General features: G+C 42.4%; 1 protein-coding gene and 1 non-coding gene across 3 annotated transcripts in view; both read right to left on the bottom strand.

Moving 5' to 3' along the window:
• DOCK4 (dedicator of cytokinesis 4) overlaps positions 1 to 21,218 on the bottom strand; it is a 1,604,094-nt gene that overhangs the window by 960,041 nt on the left and 622,835 nt on the right. For both annotated transcript variants that reach the window (XM_078674485.1, XM_078674490.1), the window contains exons 9-11: positions 17,182 to 17,263; positions 16,145 to 16,205; positions 10,228 to 10,360 (exon numbers count right to left, since the gene is read on the bottom strand). In XM_078674485.1, coding sequence (XP_078530611.1) covers positions 10,228 to 10,360; positions 16,145 to 16,205; positions 17,182 to 17,263 — 276 coding nt within the window. The remainder of the gene's footprint in view (positions 1 to 10,227; positions 10,361 to 16,144; positions 16,206 to 17,181; positions 17,264 to 21,218) is intronic.
• On the bottom strand, positions 315 to 421 carry LOC144780446 (U6 spliceosomal RNA). The gene has a single exon (XR_013600747.1). It is a non-coding gene; the product is annotated as a U6 spliceosomal RNA (small nuclear RNA).

Genomic DNA, 21,218 nt, shown 5'->3' with positions numbered 1-21,218 from the left:
TACCCCAACAGGGAAAAACGTCACGACCCCACCAACAAGAGATGATGGCAAAGCCGCATGCACCAGCAGCACAGACAGTGCAAAACAGTCCAAGAAAAACTGCAAAGATGCTACGTGGACAAAGAGAATGCAAATTTCCAAAGCACAGCATGAAATTGAACATCCCAAGTCACATTGACAGCATTGGCAGGACTTAAACCCTCAGCACATGATAGCCTGTGACACCAGAGGCATATGACATACCAACGAGCAACAGCTCCGTGGATGCACCGGAGAGGAAGTCCCCTCAAATATGGCGAGCAAAGGAGTAAACCCCATATATGGAACGCATCACGAAATTGCTTGTCATCCTTGCGCAGGGGCCATGCCAATCCTCGCTGTATCGTTCCAAGAATAGCATAAGTGCTGCCGAAGCGAGCACCAGGAAAACACCTAACACACCAATAAAGGAAGTGCCCAGCAACCTCCAGGAAACACTGCCCTAAACAGTAATCTCGCATGTGAGATCAGAAATTAAACAAAAAAAGGGCAGCCCTGCAGTCTCCACCCACAGCCACACATGAAGAACATGGCTGCAGGGGCCGGACGCTGCACTAAAGCACCAGCGCCGGAACGACCTGGGGCCAGAACACCAGGAGGGCTCCCCGCCCCAGCCCAGCACATGAACGGGGAGAATCCTGACCCCAGAACAGGAGCGAGGCCGGCCGGAGGACCGGAGCGGCCACGCCGGCAAAAACATGAAAAGACCATAAACAGAAGCATTTAAAAATGCAAAAGAAACACTCACGGCACCGCCAAACCATCCAGAAGAAAACAGGAACAAAGGCAGGAACCGGGAGCACCAGCGTTCCGACAGCCGTCGGAGCAGAAAAAAACAGGCATGGCGGTGGGTGGGAGGGGCTTATGTCACCTTCGACCTTTGGATTTCTGGCGTTTTGATTGGCTGGGTGGAGGCAGGACTGCCTCACGTGGTAAGGACTGGGACGGGGAGGACCCATGAGGGGGTAATGTCTGGAAGACTGAAAAACAGATGGCTTTTTTCCGAAGCTTAGGTGCTTGGCTTCAGTGCAGGCGCTCATAAGAACAGTGTTCTAAAGCCATGATGCCTGGATCTCAAAGTTTTCTGCATTGCTTTGCACTACAGCACAATGGACCTTGAAAAGGGCTTTGCATCTAAGACAGGAGCTGGGTAGTGATGCAATGTTGTATGATTCTGATGATGTATTTCGGGCCATCCCAAGAATGTACAACGAGTCACATGGGGCCGGAAGATGAATTGTCTGGACAGAAAGCCATGCTTATACTTCCAGAGATGACATGGTTGAGTCTCTGAACGTCCTGATGCAGTCTTCTGAACAACTAGGAGAAAAGAGACTCAGTATCCTGCTGAGGTAGAGTGAGATGTTGTTGACATCTTGGAAGTTGATGGAATTATTAGGGCGTCATCAGGAGGGAAGAAAGTGGGGCAGCATTAGAAAGGGTAGAGGTTATGTGCTCAACCTGTGGTGGCTGTTTTTCTTGTAGCAGCAAGGACAGGACATATATTGCCTGGCAGCTGCTAGTTAATCAGATGCTTCCATCAAAGAACTAAGGATTTATGGCAGCCATCAGGTTGCCATAAGCGACCTGATTTGTTTTAGTATTTATTGCTTCTAGACATAGGGTCTAATCTAGAGCTTGGCGGATGGGTTTCTCTATCACAACAGTGACAGATATCCCGTCACCTGGAATATAAATATCATAGGATTTCATGAGATTTATATTTCAGCAGATGGGATATCCGTCACCATTGTGACAGAGTAAATCGTCTGCCAAGATCTAAATCAGGCCCTAAGTTAGCAATTACATCTTTTTCTTCTCATATGAAGTGTTCCTTCTATAACCTTGGTTCAAAACCCTAAGGACAGCCTTCCCTGTCAATGGTTTGCTTTGGTGGTAGGGTCTGAACAGTCTGTAAGATGTACCGGTAGCTTCTGTGCAACACAAATCTTCATAGCATCTCTCCCAGGTCTGACAAAGTGGTGAGATCAATAGAAGCGTGTGATCACTGGAGGGAGGAACTGCTAGTCTCTCCCATGCAAGCAGTAGGAACTCTTTGCTAGAGTATTAAAGTGCAACATGGAACACATGACCACTTACTACTGGGTGGTCCCTTGAGTTTAATTGCTGTGAGTTGCTGCAAAAAGCATGTATGGCATTCTTCTGCAGTGTGCAGTGCTTGCCGTATTGTGTGGCAAATACACCTGCAATAAAAAAATGAATCCTAAAACCGATGAGTCTTCAAAAACCAGACCCTCAATCTAAGATGTGCTTTCTTGCTCGTGTGACAAAGAGAACAAATGATATATGCATTGGTTCTAGGGTTAGGCCTAGTGGAATGCTGACAACCATGGAGGTTTGTTTAAGTAAGCTATCCTACCGAGGAGAAAATAGTAATAAAATATTAACCTAACTTTATCAATATCACCCTTACACCGTATAATGTCATTCCTCCGGAATCATTCCTCCCGGAATGTTCATCCTCTCGAATTATGCCTCAATTACATACTCAGGAAAATAACCAGAAGAGAAAAAAGAACAGAAATTGAAAGTCACACATTGGGGGGAGGCGGAGGGGGGAAGAGAGAGCGAGAGAGAGAGAGAGAGAGAGAGCGAGAGAGAGAGAGAGAGAGAGAGAGAGGGGAGAGAGAGAGGGGGAGAGAGAGAGATAGAGAGAGAGAGAGAGAGAGAGGGGGGGGGGAGGGAGAGAGAGAGAGAGAGAGAGAGAGAGAGAGAGAGAGAGAGAGGGAAGAGAGGAAGAGAGGAGAGAGAGAGAGAAAGAGAGAGAGGAGAGAGAGAAGAGAGAGAGAGAGAGAGAGAGAGAAGAGAGAGGAAAGAGAGAGAGAGAGAGAGAGAGAGAGAGAGAGAGAGAGAGAGAGAGAGAGAGAGAGAGAGAGAGAGAGAAGAGAGAGAGAGAGAAGGAGAGAGAGAGAGAGAGAGAGAGAGAGAGAGAGAGAGAGAGAGAGAGAGGGAGAGGAGAGAGAGAGAGAGAGAGGAGAGAGAGAAGAGAGAGAGAGAGAGAGAAGAGAGAGAAGAGAGAGAGAGAGAGAGAGAGAGAGAGAGAGAGAGAGAGAGAGAGAGAGAGAGAGAGAGAAGAGAGAGAGAGAGAGAGAGAGAGAGAGAGAGAGAGAGAGAGAGAGAGAGAGAGAGAGAGAGAGAGAGAGAGAAGAGAGAGGAGGAGAGAGAGAGAGAGAGAGAGAGAGAGAGAGAGAGAGAGAGAGAAGAGAGAGAGAGAGAGAGAGGAGAGAGAGAGAGAGAGAGAGAGAGAAGAGAGAGAGAGAGAGAAGAGAGAGGAAGAGAGAGAGAGAGAGAGAGAGAGAGAGAGAGAGAGGGCTCCCCAGTAGAAATACAGAATCACTTGCTAGGGTATTTTGAGTGGGCTGAGCCTTTCAAAGCAGCTTTATTTCATATTTTGTATGTATAGATTCTGGCAAGCACGTGGTTGTGAACAAGGCTCTCAAGTTCAGCAAATAAAGTGAAAAGTGTACACTTCTGACACTGAGATTGAGCGCCACTCGAAAGACCACCATAGTTAATGGTCATGGTTATCAACTGGAACACCAAGAAACAAGGGCCTGATTACGAGTGTGGCGGTCTAGTGCCCGCCACACTCGTGGTGGCAGTGGTCCGTCTTCCGCATTATGACTTCAAAAATTATTGCAGCTGAGGACCACCGACTGCGCCAGGGAACAGTTGTTCCCTGGTGGTGGCAGAGCTGTGCCACAATGTAACCTGATGAGTGGGACTGGTGCAGTCCTGCTCAGCATATTAAGAGGCAGAGCAACTATAACATTGTCCAGAAACCCTTTGGAAATTACTGGGAAAAGAAAACACATACACACACATCTTGCCTTTCAGCTGGGCACCATAGAGAGCCTTGATCCCACATCGAGATAAGGCTTATGCAGGTGACTTAATTTACACTTTTAAGTGATGAACTCTGGCAAATAATCTTTAAAGTTTTTTTTCACTTTCAGGAGCACCAAAAGTGACAGTAATCATTCAAGTCTCTAATGACATCACAGGACTGATCCCTTGTCCGACACTTAGTCTCTCAACAGCCTCCTACGTGCTGCAAAGGAAAGGATAAGGACTGGAAACTACACAAACTAAATAGGGCTTTTAGAGCCAGGTTTACTGCTGCTGCCTTCGTGACTTCTGCAAAGAGTGGTAATAAAGACGGTGTTAGATATATCAAATATTAAGTCAGGTGAACAGCTGCTAGTCAAGGAGACACCTAAATGACATGAATGTTTTAATGACATGTGTCCAATCCCAAGATAGATGGAATGCTTTAAGAGAGTTAGCTTTTTGTAAAGTATGCAAAGATGATGCTCCTCTTAATTTTCATTTAGATCAAACATTGCCTAGACAGTTGTCTAAGTAGCACTGTACCAATGATAATTACTTGTAGAAGTGGGATGAGGCCCGTCAGAGATAGCAGGAGAGCATGCAGCAACAGCATGTTGAGCTGCAGTTTCCCCTCCTCTAATGAGGCTTCACAACAGAGTCCTTCCACAGACAAAAAGAGGGACTAAATGGACTAAATTAATGTAGAGATGTGAATGATTAGGACCAAGAGAGGGAGTCTTCTTTAAGAGGTTTTGCCACTTCCACGCCACAACATGATCAGGAGAAAGGTGGAGTACCACATCAGCTCAGTGAATAGAGGGTTCTCAGTCTGAACTGACTGACTACAATGTCACATTCCCATTCCCCTCAAGCAGTCAAAAGAGATACAGTTAAGCCCCACAAGCCTTGGAAACCAGAAAGCTAGCGCAAAGTGTGTCCTGTAGCTGAGACATGGTCTTCTTAATCAAAAGAATCCTCTGAAAGGATAAGTAAATTCTAGTCTGTAAAAATAAATCATGAAAACACAGACATTATGTGTGCAGAAGTGAGACAAAATGCAAGGCATTGTTTCTGGACTTTTATATTGCCCACTGAAAGTTTGCAAGACCCATATCATTCACAGGTTCAATCACTGAATTAATCGTCCTGGAATCAGATTATTTCTTCGCAGTCCCTGAACTTGCTCCTGGGATGCTTCGCAAGCACATTGAGAAGACCTTGATATCTCATGCATTGTGGAAGCCAAAAAGTAAGTGCTTATTTAACACCTTGGACACCCCCGGGTATTCGTGCGCTTTATAAATACCATACATTCTTGTGCTATTTAACAAACTGTTAAAGAAAAATAATCCATCCAGTATCATTATGAAAACAATTTTGAAAGTGCCACAAAAACACTTAAGATAACTCATTTATCCAATACGTCTGATGACAAGGGAGAAACAGTTCTAGTAGCAGCATATTATGATTGATTTACATTTTTGTGGAATATATATATTCACTGAAAAAAAAGGCTAAAGGGACATTACAGTTAGGTAAAAAATGTCACTTAAAGCGTACCGTTTTAAATGAACAAAACTACTGACATTTGCCTGTTATAATTTTCTCATGTAACTATAACTCTTGCACAGCTCCAACTCAGAGTGCTTTTAAAAAATATGGCAAGCACTCCAGGGTTAATGGATTTAAGCCTCCCTCCTCCTCCCACACAACATTAAAAACAATATTTGGTGGTGCCCCTGCCTTGGTGCCTGTCACACAGTGCAGGGATGTTAAGGAGGGGCGCAATAGGTGCCCACCAGGGCCAAATGCGGAGGGCCAGGGGGCCCTGCTTGTGTCCTCCAAAGCCAGTTTCCGACAGCAAATCCATGTCTGAAAGGCTTCAACTCGCCTTGTTAGGTTTTTATCTAAGTTACAAGAGTATCATATGCAAGTGAAGTACAGACTGTCCTTCTCATTCACTATTGGCAGTTTCTATAGTAAATTAACCTGTCAATGATGAGCATGAATGGGTGGTAGGTACAATGGATGTGGTTTCTCCATATAAAGAGGTTATCGCTGAGAGTGACTAGGAGACTGTGCCCGTGTACGAGTATAACTTTTTTTTATTGAAGTTTGTGCACATTACATATGAGCATTATGAGTTAATTTAGTCAACTTAACCAGCATAACAACAAATGGCGCAAAAAGGTATAGTAGTATATACATTCTGATAGTTAAGTATACATGAGTTATAATGCATGAGTACAATAAACCAATATGACCCAGCGTAGCTAAACATCAGATTCCGGTGTTGCTTCATTGGTGTGTGAGCGGAGGTGCTGCAACAACGGTTCCCAGATGTCCTTTGGGTTAGATGTGGTGGGCAATTCCTAAAGTTTTAGAGCTAGGGATTCCTGACAGTATACCATGAATTTTACCAGTAAGTAGTGGTGAGGCATAGCCACCCTGTGCTTGGCTAGAAATAGCGCTATTTTAATAAATCTTCACAGCATGCCTTTTAGAGATGGCACCAGGCCCAAAAAACATACATGTGGGGAACCATCCAGAGTGATGCCGGTCATGTCATGTATCACTGCAAGCACTGATACCCAGAATTCTGCTATTTTCCCACATTCCCATGCCAAGTGCCAGAGGTCCGCACCCGGAGCCTTGCACCGCTTGCATCTGTCATGGTCTCTGAGACCGCATTTAAAGAGTTTATGTGGTGTATGATAGGCTTGGTGTATGTACTTTAAATGTTTTATCCTTAAGTTGCCATTCGATGTAAGGTCCCTAGTCGACTGGCAGCAGTACTCCCAGTCCTTCTGTGTGAGTGGTGGATCCATTTTTTTAATTCCATGCTCCATACTCTTGTTGTGATGCAACAGAGTTTCGTCTCTAGCGGCCCTGTATAACTTAATTACCAGTTTTCGTCTTGTGGGGCAGGTGAGCTTTGTGTGTAGAGAGTGCAGTGTCGGGGGTTCTGTCAGGAACCTCGGGTAGTATGTACGCAGTGCCCCGCGAAGCCTATGAATAGTAAAAATGAACAGTGGTGATTGATTGAGTACATGATTGAGGTCCGCCTGAGTTATAAAACTACCATCCGGAAAGATGTCCTGCATTTTGTCAACGCCAGCTAGGGTTAATGTGTGCATGACACCCTTCTCGTGTGTGACTGATAGGTTTGCATTCTGTGCCAAGGGCATCAGTGGGGAGTACAGCTGGAGTTTGTCCGCCCTGCGGCCTAGTGCCTGCCAAGCAGCAATAGGGGCATTAATGGAATTAATTTCTGAGCGAGGTATGCCCCGTCGCATGTGTGTCAGTATAGAGCTTAGCGAGACGGGATGTGCATCTCCATCCTCCACAGCTACATGCGTGATATAATCGTTAATGCGGTACCAGTAATAAGCAAACTGAGCCTGCGCACATAAATATGTAATATGATACCTTGAAAAGTGTAATCAACTTCTCTGTGGAAGGAAACTTTTGTTCAGGTTTCTGCAGAACTAACCTGTAAGAATGACAAGTTTGAGAGGTAGTTGTTTTGTTCCTCCTCAGGGAGTACGTGACATAATAATTGAAATTGCTCATGAGGGACATCTGGGCATATCTGCTATGTGTAAACAAATCAGAGAGTTTTGTTGGCCATCTTTAGATACCCACATTACAGCCCTTGTGAGTACTTGTCCTCAACAGTGTTGTGATGAAATTTGAGGGGGCCACCTGCAAAGTACTTGGAGGGGACCCTACAATCCGCACTCAGTCAGAAGCTTTTAGACCAGGGGCCCGCCGTCCATGCACAGTGCTGAAGGGGGCCCCCTGGAGCTTGGGCCCCCGGCACAGTAGGGGCTGCGGGAGCTATTGTTACGCCACTGGTCCTCAAAGCATTGTTTCAGATAAACATTGGAAAATTAGGAGAAACATTTACATCCTGTTTCCCTACCTAAGGTACCTTGGGTCAAAGTTCTTTGGACTTTTCTGGTCAGGTCCACATGAGGATAAATATATTTTAGTGATGATTGACTATTTTGTGAAGCGGATTTATTATTCCTTGGTGTTGCACTTTATAGTGCAGCAGCCAATGGCTTTGTGGAGAAGGGTACTCGATTTTTTAAAGAAGGAATCCAAACGGCTATCTCTTAAGGTTTGGATCTTAAAGAGAATATGAATATGAAAGAGAAGATTTGGGTGTATCATTCTACACCACATTCTACTACTGGTATCTCTCCTTTCTACTTATTGAGACTAAGAAAGTCCAAGTCGAAATTGATTCCTAAGTAGTTGTAAGAAAATGTTATGCATGATTAGAGTGTCTCTCCATATTCGGATGTGTATTCAAGGGTCCAGGGTAAAGAAAAGGAGTATTTTGATAGTAAAAAAAATATCAAATGTTTGGAGTTTACGCTTGGTGGTTGGGGTTTTATTAAAAAAACCTTACATGGTCAGAAAAGGAAATTCTATATTTTCACAAATTATCAAAGTAAGCAAAAGTTCGGTCTTGTAGATTTAAAAAGGTTGGTGGAATAATAATTAGTTAGTTCCTATTTCTGAAAAATAGCTTGAAATTAACAATCGAGCTAAAGTTACTAGTGCTGGTCTTGATGGCAATGCCTTTGGCTTTATGTTATCTTCTGACCAAGGCAGTTTGCGCGTGGTGATGTTGAATCTAAGCATTTCGATCCAAGTGTAAATGAAATACCAGACTTGAGTGAGGTGACGGGCTCTGGTGGTAATGAAGGTTCTGAGTCTAGTTCTGATGTACATGAAGGTTCTGGTTCTTATGAGTTCAGACATGTTTTTTGTACACACTCTCATCGTGATATCACCTATTAAACTGTTAGATTATATATTGTCATAATGCAAGGATTTGTTTTCATTTGGTGGGGAAAAGATAATGAAGTAATGTATGTGTATGTTTAATGTTATATTTATATATTGATTAATCTCTTTATTTTGTTCTCCTAGCAATGCTTGATTGCTTTCAGTATTTTTCTAAGAATTCTTTTAAAGTGCAATGTTCCAGGATTGTCAGAGCACTGGTGAACGTTGTGGTGTTCAGTTGTCTTTCTGGTCGTGTGTCATTTGGAGATGGATTAAAACGTACTTTACTCATCTACAACATGTCAAAGTCATTGTTTAACTCCTTTACTACACCAATGTCCCTTATTCATCATCTGTTGATACATTCATGTTACCAAATTCAAAGACAAGCATTGATTATTGATATAGAAGGCTGGAAAAAATCCCTATCAATAACACATTTTTTGACCCTGGCTAAAACCGTCAGGCTTACAATGGGCCCAAAGGTTGTCAATATCGAACCAGGCTTTTAGATGAGGAGTGGGAGAAAATAATATATAGTAACTGTAGGTTACTGGTCTACCATAGAGCAATTGAGTGGTCAGCATTCATATCAAAAGAGCACTAGCAGAACCACACCTTTCCTAATTGAGGCAGGGCATGGATTCATCAGCTGCGGTAAACAGGCCTCCTTTGATTGCCAGTTCAAGAACTGGTGTTCTAACAAAGGCTGGAATACGAACTCTTGTCAGAGGATTGGTTAAATCTAGGAATGAGTGCTGCATCATTATAGAAAAAGACCCCCAATTATAAGAGAACTGTTTTCTTTCCTTTTAGAAATGCTAGCTAGGTTAGTGTCATGAATATCATGCGTTTTTTTGTGCTACTACTGACTAGTTCAATCAGTCCTAGGTATACCCTTTCCATCCTCTAATGAGGAGTAAGTGTTAACTGGATCCATTAAACTCACCCCTGCTCTTAGATATGTCACCTCCTTTCAAATTGTGTGCACTTTTCTTGGGGTTTCCTTCAAAACAGGGACAGCCATTCGTTGTTCTGGTATTATGGTGAGAGTACCTCGATTTTCAAGTATGGCACACAGAATAGTGCCTGTTTGTTCCGAAATGGGCATTTCATACTGGTTCTTTTGTGTAATCCACCAGTTCTTATTTAATAGTTTAGGTGCTCAAATTGGAATGTGCAGGTCTAGATATTCAATATGGGATTTTACTTCTGGAACATGACCACTCTAAATGATTCCACAATGAAAAGAAAATACGATTGTTTCATATTTAATCCTAGCCATCTACTAAAACTTTGAGAAGCTCTTCATTCATGAAAGAATGTATCTCACAACATCAATCAGTTGTGATAGATACCCTTAAAGGAACCGTTGGTCAGACAGATGAACGCAAAAGCACACGCACTTCATATGGTCTGTACCACTTTTCATATTGAATGAGCGCACACTTTACTTATATGCTTCATCAAGACTTTTGGACATGGGCCAGTGGCAGAACGAAATCTATGGAATGAGGAAAAATAGGTTCTTACATGTAGACTTTTAAGCTCATGTCATCCTTTGGTTCTCCTGACAGCAAGTCAGCAATACTGAGTACTGCACAGCCAAAAGGGCGTCGGTATTGAACATTGGATGAATTCTTCTTTTCTCCGGCTCCCATGCGGCCTGTGAAATAAATGACCCCAGTTATATACTGTACTTCAATGCCTCATGAACATACAGACACTTAAAGAGATATAAGCAGGTTGTGCAAGATAATTAACACAATCAGGATACATTCAGAGAAAAAAATGATGGTAAGATCTGAGCAAAAATCTCTTGTCAAGTTGAATGCTGGTTTCATCTACTCCCCTCAAGCTACATTCAAGCAATTACATTGATACTCTTCAGACATTATTGTATTTGGTTTAATGTATTTCTTTATCTGCACCTCTTAATGATAAACAGAAGATTGGTGTATACACATGGAAGTCTTTTCATTTATTCAACTCCAACATGAATACCTGTACTCCAGCAAATTTACAGAGGTAAATTGATCGGGATACAAGATATAGTGTTATATTTGCGTCATTACGTGCATTTGTTTGAGCATCTGCCCATGTCTAGATTCCCCATGAATATCTTGTCACATGTGATGCTTACTTACCATTTGCATGGGCCAGATTTTTTACTTTTTATTTTTCTAGCTTTTCGCTTCAAACCAACAAAATTGGTGTCTACAAACTATTTTCAATTGTCACTAAGTGATTGTGATGCAGCTGATAAGCTGCTAGATCCTTTATTTGACACATAAACCAATTATGAGACATTTTGAGTAAACTATGAATAAACATGCTCCAATTACACGTTACAGAAGCATGGGAAATAAAATGTGAAAGAACGTAGTTACTGCATCGTAAAAGCATACAGATGAAATTAGAATAGGCATAATTGTAATAATTGAATGATAGAGGTTCAAATTTTATTAAATATCCATAGTATGGTATTTTAATGTGTATTAGAGTGTTAAAATGATGTACTCACGTGTTAGGAATCCCTACTGATCCTCGTTGAAATAGTAATGGGTGTAAAGAACTTATGAAACCCAATGTACTGTAGTTATTTTTACATGTGATATTGAAGGGTTTCAATCTGAATTTTATCATTGCATATAATAAATTGTGCACCAAATGAGAAAAGATAAATTGGTGCCATATCGAATACAAACAGAACAAAACGTTTCAAATATGATCTTCATATTTGTACTAATGTAAACCACTTGAAACGATATTAATAATTTATGTTTAGAAATTATTTTACTCTAAAAATGCATTAATATGTCATAGTTACATGTGAGTTTTGCAACGCAACTAATGATATTTTCTGAGTGCCTCTAAATTGAAAAGAATATTATAATCATATTGTCCTCTACGAAATTTATGTTTCAATTATTTTATATTCTGCATGATTTTAAATCAAATTTAATATAGGCCTGCATTTTCTTACTCTGTCTCGCATTACCTTGTGAGAAAGTTTCATAAACTTACAATGCAATGCGAAACGGTGTCTTACTGGAAGAGTTTTCACTCACAAGTACTCATTGTAACAATTTGGGAACATTTGCTATGTGTTCATTTGAACACACTTATGTGCCAACTACTAAAAGATCACTGTTTGAATGTTTACGTATAGCGGATGATCTGTCTACTTACGTGACCAGCACCACCTCTTTCTATAATATGTGTCTTCTTTATGTCTCACAACAAACATCCTACACAAACTGATCAATGGACTGAGTGGTCTGACACAATGCGGTGACTAAGGAGGTATCACCACCGGAACTAGAGGATTATAATATACATTGATTTTCAAGAAGAGAAAGAGAGATTTTTTCCGATATAACCAAACCTGATCCCAGAGACTGCCTTTGATTGGGAACTTTTGTGGACTCTACGTGCTTTCCTTTCAGACTGACGCATACACTGGGTGCGCCATTTCGTGGACTCTTTTCATCATGGGACACGGACTTTAAGCTGTCATGGCTCATGTCCTAGATGAACTTTGCAGAGCAACCCAAATTAATGAGGTTGTACTTCTCTCTTTAGATCTTAAATGCTAAATAATGATGCACTTGCCCTTTTGAATATTTTGATCAAAGCTACATTAACAAACTATAGCTTATGTCTTTTCATGATTTGTTTCCTCAAGATTGATTGTGAATTCCAATTTATTGATTAATGACAGGGAGAAATCGGCATAGAGAAATCTCTGAACACCAGATACTAATGTTACTGTTTTGCATTGCCTTAATAGAATTATTGATTTTTATGATTTGAGCCGACTAAATTTCTACTGAAGATTTGGACTAGCAGTAATAATTCTCTACTTGTATAGTCTGGTTTATGAGTCACATATATGAATTTGATTACTAGCTTGTAAGTCAGGTCCTCACTGGATATCCTGAGAATGGATCCCCTATGTCCAAACCCTCATTGTCACAAAACAAGGTCCATCAGAGGACCAAATGAATGACAGTAAGATATAGCAATAAGAAAACTAAAGTTAACCAAGAAGGGCCCAGCAACATCGGGACAAGTGCTAACGGCAAGGCATAAAGATCTCTTCAGTGTAAAAGCAGAGGATAAGGACCTCAGTCTGCTTGTAAAGTGATTTAGTGGAAAGGATTCACCCGGTCACATGACTAGTGTGGAATGTGGGGAGGTGCTTTACTGCGGTTAATATCATTTTTTTTAATTCACTGAAAAGGAGATCTTTTAAAGGTTGTGATGAATATTATAAAAAGTTACTTGTGGTAATTCATGAATCTCCGTATTTTTATGATTTTGACGAGCATGAAATTCATTTGCACACAATGCTCAACTTTGGAAGGCCACAGCAGGTTGCACCTGTAAATAGATATCAAAACTAGAACACATTGCTTGACCCAAGTTTAATCATCTTCAGTGTGGGACAGTGTTTAGAATGCACACTAGTGTATGACATGCCAACGGGTATTCTTTATCCTTGGTGGGACTAGAATGCCTTGCGATGTCTGGCAGGCAATGTTAAAACACCGAGTGTCTCAAGAATCATCGCTTCTTCATACGCCGAGCAGCATACACCACCCAGAGTGTGACGGACACTACCAGACTACCTGCACAACTGGTGAACATTTTACAAAGATTATAAATTAAATAGATAAACACTAAATATGCTTTTGTAAATTATGCCAAATATGTGAAATGTTAGAGAGTAAATCGCTTAAATATGGGGACATTTTCGTGACAGGATAGTCAGTTTTTTAAGAATGTCATATCACTTATGCCTTCCGTATTGAGTTGCTTTTAGTATAGCTTTTGGTAACCCTTCTGTACAATATTATCTGTACCAAACAAATTCCATGCAGCATTATTTGGTGTATTGATTTTTTTCTTCTAGGAAAATATTGTATTAATTTTTTTGACTGAACTGATAATGTCATAGTCCTTTCAATTTTAGGTAGTCTGTTGAGGGTGGAGAGTTTTAACAGTACTAGTTTCCAGCTGTACACAAGGATACACAAGGTTAAATGATGATATAAGTACTGCTATATACAGTAAACACACACATAATGTTGTGCTAACTCTGTGACTGTATGTTCTTGTGTCTTCTCATATGCTATGTACCCCACTCTTGAAAATGAAGTCCACATTTATCTGAAGACCAAATTCTGTTTTCAGCCTTGGTACCGTAAAGGAGGTTTGATATAAGGAAAAAAACAGGTGAGCTGTGGGAATGAGGAACCAAGAATACCAGTGCGCTGAGAGAAAAGAGTGGCATGTGCACATTCAGAAAGCCTCAACTAAGCATATAAGCATAAGCCCACATGCCTATGTTAGGGATCTATTTTTAGTCTGCCCCATGCTTGTGTTGCCTGTGGTGGGCTTATAGTTACCAATCACGCTAAGGTATTTGCCAGAATCTCTTTAGTCCTCAACAGGAAACCCATGAGCATGCACATTAGGGTTAAAGTAAAATACTATAAGAGGTATGAAATGTTTTTTCTGTGCTTTCCAAATGTTGGGACATTTATTCAGGTACTCCAGGAGACATGCATCCAAATGAATGATGTTTTACAATACTGACTCGGCTACCGGAATAATGCATTAGCGGAGTACTAAATTACCAGTGAAATGTGCCAGTCATAGTAGCTTCGAGACGGCATTCTGAGGTATTCTTATGTCAGCTATTGTACGAGATAAGGTTAGTGAATGGGGATAAAAAAGGGGACCAAGAGTCAAGATTTTAGAAATGATCGATAGTTGTAATCATGTAAAAATCGTATCAACGCAGAGTAAAGGAGTAAACAAGGCAAAAGCTAGTAGGATTATCTCGACAAAAGGCACTCGGGTCAATTAACGCATAACTGGATGGGGGCAATAATTGCTCGGTAAAGTGGTTAATACCTTAAGTGAATGAGCAACAACTCTCTGACTGTGTGGTAAAGCAAGTTTATATATGAAACAAAACTGAGATAAATTGTAGCATACCTAAGAATAATATCAGGCTCACCATACTGATTTTCACTATTTTATAATGCAGTAACTACATGATGTCACTAGTCTGTAGTTCTGCTTGAATTGTTGTGGTTAATTAAGCTATTCACCCTGCCCTGTTTTGTTCTGCCGTTAGTTACGTAACCCTCACAAGCAACTTTGACTCCTCAAAGCTCAATTCCAATGCAACAGGAATCTGGAGGTTAAGATGCCTCTAACTGCAAGGAGTATGCATCAGACCCAGACACCTACACTTTTAGGGCCAACAGAAAGTGATGGACTAACTAGAAAAGGGGAAAAGACCACTACCTAAAATATACCTAAACTTTACGGGAATATTTGTGGCACCTTTCACACAACTGATCTCATGTTGGCTGATCTGTAGCTGCACACCTCTAGTTCCCGTTTCTAAAGTCTAGAATTACATTTCTCTGTACCCTATCCCTAGCGCTTTCTTTGAATGCACCAGTCAATTGAACAGGGCAGGCATTGGGACTGCACCATTTCTCCAAGCTTCTTCAGGATCCATAGACCTCTTCCATTGGCTTCCACTGGCTTATGAACCTTAACCTTTGAACGCTTTAAAAGGTCTCACTTTTGTAAATGGACTAGACGTCAGTTTTGCATTTTTTGGAACTGAAACTTACGTGTGTCGTTCTGGACTGGATACTTCATTGCCCAGAGACGTAAGAATGTGCATATGTAATTTCTTGACATATAGAATGTGGAAGGTTGCGCGGAATCCCTGAGGCAGAACTGCTGAGGCATAGAAGCTGTTGGGTCCTTTAGTGTGCCATTGCTGCTTTAGTAAATTCATCTCAGATTGCAGGGACGACTTCTTTCTCGTCAATTACACAGCATCAGTCCTCGCATTCTTTACTTTCAGTTTGGAATACTGAACAGACATTGGCTCAACATTTCTGCATTCTCCTAGTACTCTCCCACTTCCCCCACAAGTTTCTCTCATCATTCTCACAATCTCTTGAAACCATATTTGTAAGGGGGGGACCTTTTGGAAAAAAACATACTGCTTTGCTAAGTAGGACCAATTAAACACGTCTGCATTTTCCAAAGTGGCCATTGACTCTGCCTGTGTTGTTAATCTAAACCACCACGATTAGGTAGAAGCAGGCTGCAGGCACTCCCATACACAATGTTTGCAACAGCCACAAGTTGTACCAGCCAGTTTGTGCTTTACTACTATTTAAAGTTGATGAATTCAGAATTTTGAGTCATATTGTCCTTCGAGTTAGAGCACAACACAATCAGAACAAAAATGTTCATAATGTAAGATTGTGTCAATAACAAACACACAATACTGTTGCCAATAAATGATGTTGTCACTTCTGAAAAAAATGAAATAGAATAAAATCACAGCACACGCCAGCCAACAGAGGTGGCGAAAGACAACTAAGTGCCTGAGCACAATACCTACCTATTCGGATTATATGGACCGTGATGAACATGTCCTTCCTCAGGTCACTGCTTCCCAGGTCCTAAAATGAAAACAAGAACTATTACGCTTTTCCCACCGAGAACAATACATTTAAAGAACGCACTCTTTTGGCTTCACAACGTCGAAAACAGGATATGCATCCATTAAAGGGACCACAGCATGGTCATCAGAAGACAGTCAGTCACCACGCCGGGCCCGTACTAGTCAATGAAAGGGTGTAACCAAATGGTAGTGTGGTGGGTAGAGACCATGTGGAACTTAAGTTACTAATAGCAAACAGGGCATTCTTAATGAACCACTGGGGGAACCGTGTTATGCGGGATTCATCGCCTGCAATATTGACAACACCGAAGGCTAGTGTTACACTGAGCAAGAAGTCAAAGAAGTGCTGGCATTGAAAACCTTTACAACAGGCAATCACGTTCGCCTCCCTCATAAAAATCCTATTTTAAAGGAATATTGCATGGATTAATGATAAACCATCTGCATTTATTCACTTTCCCATTGACAAATCTACTGTATGACATTTTAACAAGTTGGCCCCGCCCTAGGGGCTGCAATCAGCCAGGAGCGATCACACCTTTTCGGGCCACAGGACATACTTCAGCTTGCAGTGACTTTCACAGAATATAGCAACCTGGGACATGTTTAGACCAGAGTTCCAAAGGAGAAAGGCACTATGTTGGCAGGTCAACTCCACACATTCTTTGACTAAACACACTAACAAATGTTAGAATGTTTAGTGTCTTCCACTGACATGCAGTCATTCTTAATGGTGCAGTATGACCTGGCCCACTCGGTTTCCCACCTATGCCCTTACGGTTAAGAAGTACTGCACTAAAGGTATAGCCCACACAACTCCACATACTGTCGGAACACGGACACAGGTGTGTTCCGGTGGGATTTATATCACAGGTCAGATTCGAGAGTTCAGGTAAGTAGCCCCGTTTTGACTGAGTGACTGTTACCCCTACACACGTGGCTTACAAAATGAAATGACTACAGGCCGCACTTACCGTAAAGAGGGTACAATATCTTTCTGCCTTCTCCGGAGATTTCGGCAACCCGTTTCTGTTGAGTCTCACAAAAAAACTCTCGCTGTAAAAAGAAAAAAAAGAAAGAAGAACATGGACTTCTTAGTGGATTCCTCATGTTGTTCACATCCAGCTGTGATTTTTTTTATATCAACTCTATATTAGAAGTCTCTTTCCTCGTTTTGATTCAGTTACACGAACATTATATGCAACAGCATTCACAAATCAGGCATTCCTCAGTAAACGACACACATGGTCAATTTCGTTGGCATAAATTGTTTAAAAAAATCTGTCAGCCTGGGTACATGTTAATACTAATATAAACAGACTGACAGGCCCGAGGGAAGACATTAACCCTTGGTGAGCTCAGGCTCGCCGACAAATTGGGATCACAACAGCAAACTTCAAGGTGAAGCGGGCTTCCCAAACATCTTAATAATGCAGGGGATTCATTTGCCCAGAGAACGTCCTCAACATGATTGAGAAGGAGAAAGGGTCGGCGGAATTTGCATCCAAAGTGCTGACTTGGCTGTCATAACATTCCCTGTATTTCACCGCGGGGGTTTCAGCATTAACATTGACGCCGACGTCGTTTTGCATAATGTAAAATACATCCAGGAAAGAGCAGCACGATTCAGGAGGAATGCTTAAAGCAATAGAGCTGGAAGTTACTGGCCTGTGATAGGGAGCTGGCCAGTGACGTCAGCTGCCCTCACAAGGCCATCGATTCACAAAGAATACCTTTAAATGCAGGGATGTAAGCATTGTAGGGTTGCTCCTAAAATGTGTGTAGATCTCAAGGGCCCCCCCAGTAGGACACCTGTAAATTATAAACAGCCAGTAGATTTGCATATGCTCCACTACAGTTATCCCTCGTGTCTGCTTGCAGACAATCTGCAGTTGTCAGAATGGCTGAATTGTGAACTGGCCGTTTAAAGATATTTCTTTCCTTTACCTTCAAACATATTTCCAGGTCCCCTACGCCACCACACGACGTTTTCATCCCCATGTAACACACTTACAGCAGCTTCGTTTGACACTACTAATAGTAGTATGAACAGTCACAGAAACGGTCTGTAAATATTCAGAAGTTAAAAGAGTACTCTTGTAGTGCTACGTTCAATACTCATAATCGTGTTTGCGAATTCTTCTAGGACAGCCACAAAGGTGACGTGCATGTATCTTAGACACTCCCTTGCTACAAAAGTTCTAGAATGTGTGGTATATATCAAATCATAGCAAGAAAGTCGAATCTAGTCTTGCACATACACACCTAAAGACCACTCTGGTGGCGATGATGAACTTCATCGAAATAAACCACGTCCTGGACACCTCCCAATCCGGCTTCCGAATCAACCACAGCATGGAGACCGCCTCGCCACCACCGACATCCGCTCCCTCCTTGACCGTTGCGAGACCACAGCCCTCATCCTACTGGACCTTTCGGACACCTTTGACACAGTCTCCCACCGCACTCTAATCAAGAGACGCTACGACGTTGGCATCTGCGACAAGGCACTGGACTGGATCCACTCATTCCTCACTGGCCGGAATCAGAGAGTTAGACTAACCCTGTTCCTCTCACAATCTACAGAGATCGGCTTTGAAGTCCCCCATGGTTCCTCCCGAAGCCCCACCCTCTTCAACGTCTACATGGTCTCCCTCACAGACATCATCAGAAGCCATGGATTCAACATCATCTCCTACACCGATGACACCGAGCTGATCCTCTCCCTCACCAACAAACCCACAACCGCTAGTACTAAATTCCACAGCGGAATGAAGGCTATCGCCACCTGGAAGAAAGATCGCTGCCTCAAACTCAACTCGGACAAGACCGAAGTACTCATCCTGGGACTCAACCCCTCAGCATGGGATGACTCCTGGTGGCGAGCCGCGCTAGGACCCCCTCTGACCCCTACGGACCACGCACACAACCTTGGCATCATATTGGACTCAACGCTCTCAATGAATTGCCAAATCAATGCAGTTCCTCAGCCTGCTTCTACACACTTTGCCTGCTTCGAAAGACATTCAGATGGATACCCACAGAAATCACTAGCAGACTCGACTAGAGCAGCGCACTTTATGCCGCCATCACCTAGAAACAGCTCAAGATACTACAGAACGTTTGAAGCGCTGCCGCCAGACTGGTCGTCGACATCCCCCACAGCAGCCACATCATTCAACACCTCCGACAACTCCACTGGCTCCCGGCCAACAAGACAATCACCTTCAAGCTCCTCACACATGCCTACAAAAACTCTCCACAACACAGGACCAGCATTGCTGAACCACCGCCTCACATTCCAAGTTCCCGCCAGACAACTCAGTTTCGCCCATTACGCCTTAGCCTCCGTCCCCAGGATCCAGACCAGAGCCAGAGGAAGTTCTTTCTCCTACTTCAACACCAAGACCTGGAGCACCCTGCCCCTCCACCTCAGGCAATCTGTGTCGCTGATCCAATTCAAGAAGGACATCAAGACCTGGCTCTTCGAATGCTCCTCCACACACAAAAGGACTAGCAGCCCCACCCCGACAGCGCCTTGTGACCAGTCGTGCTTTATAAACCCCTGAATGACTGATTGATTGAATTTTAGTCGAGCATTTCAAAGCCTGTCATGTCGTTAGGTGCTCAAATAATAACTTTCCGATACTCATTTTATCAAACTCCTAACCAACGGGCGGGTAATCATTGCTGGATTTAGGTTAGGGCTCAGCACATCCTACCAGGGACATTTCTCTGAGGCGACTACACTGAAAATTATACTCCACTTCCTCCTTTGGCCTCCTCGTGCCTCTTCTGTACTCTGTCCCACTCTCGGTAGCCTAAATATCTTAGCTAAAGTTACTTCAAGGCTGGGTGTAACTGCAGCTGTGTGCTCCATGCTCCTGCTCCTTGCCATCATTACAAACCTGGAGTGTTCGATTGGGCTGTAGATAGATTGCAGACTGGTCTTCAGAGCACATGTGGCAGAGGCACTTTGGCTATGGCAGGGTAGAAAGCTGTCCTACTGCCTGGCATTGCGAACCACCACAAGACCAGACAGCATGGATTGGCATGACACACTCGCTGTAACTTAGTATATAGACATTCCAAGAGCTGCTTCACAGCAGGAGCAGGCGATGAAACGCAACATTACCGACAGCCTTTAGGCAGCGGCGGGAAGAGGGCATTTATTAAAGAAAGAGAACAAGCATAGGCAAAGTCAACCAGTCTTGCTGCATAAGCAGCCACGGAGTTTTTAAGGGAGAAATCAGGGCGTGAGAATGAGTAGAACATGAGAATGGGAGAGGAAAGAGAAAACTGGATGAGGGACCGTGTGTGAAGTGAGAGTGAGGTTGTGTGAAGTGGGAGGGGGAGCTCGAGGTATAGTGGTCAAAGCAGTTGCAACATGAAGCTGAAGGCGAGTCCTAAAAACCGAACACATACATGTACTCTTTTACACCAGGAGGTGCTGTAGCACTCCAGGTACCCCCTGAATTCAATCGCCCCCTCACAGTGTTTTGGACTCGAGTTGAATAAACACTGCAGAGCAGCAACTAAAGTGCAAACTTGGTTTCTCTGTCTCAGCAGATGCTTTGTGATTCCAGTGTGAGGGCCCGTTCATACCTATAAAATAGGCTTTTTGTGTTGGCAGATTCACGAAAAACTAGTTACCGCAGATTAAAGACTAGTTTACGCAGATTAGAGACTAGTTTAAAAGAAGCATCGCAAAAATATGAGATTTACACGTAATTCACATGGTAGTAAAAATGTGAAAGTATATTTTGAAATACAAAAGCTCTACATTCAATGCAGATGGGCCAAAAAGGAATACGATTTTAAACGGGACAGATAGAAATTAGCTTTCAACATGCATTCTGCACATTTTGGTAAAATAATAATTGACTTATTAATTGACAAAGAGAAATGTATACACTATGCAAAACATGGGTAAGAAGTCCATAAGTACATCGCGTTTGGGATAAACATTGTTTCAAAAATGGGAAGTAAACAGATTCGAGATATTCAACGT

This window comes from Lissotriton helveticus, chromosome 1_1, assembly GCF_964261635.1.
Source record: "Lissotriton helveticus chromosome 1_1, aLisHel1.1, whole genome shotgun sequence".
Taxonomy (NCBI): Eukaryota; Metazoa; Chordata; class Amphibia; order Caudata; family Salamandridae; genus Lissotriton; species Lissotriton helveticus.
The sequence above is the reverse complement of the archived record's forward strand: the minus strand, read 5'-3'. Positions and strand labels throughout refer to the sequence as shown.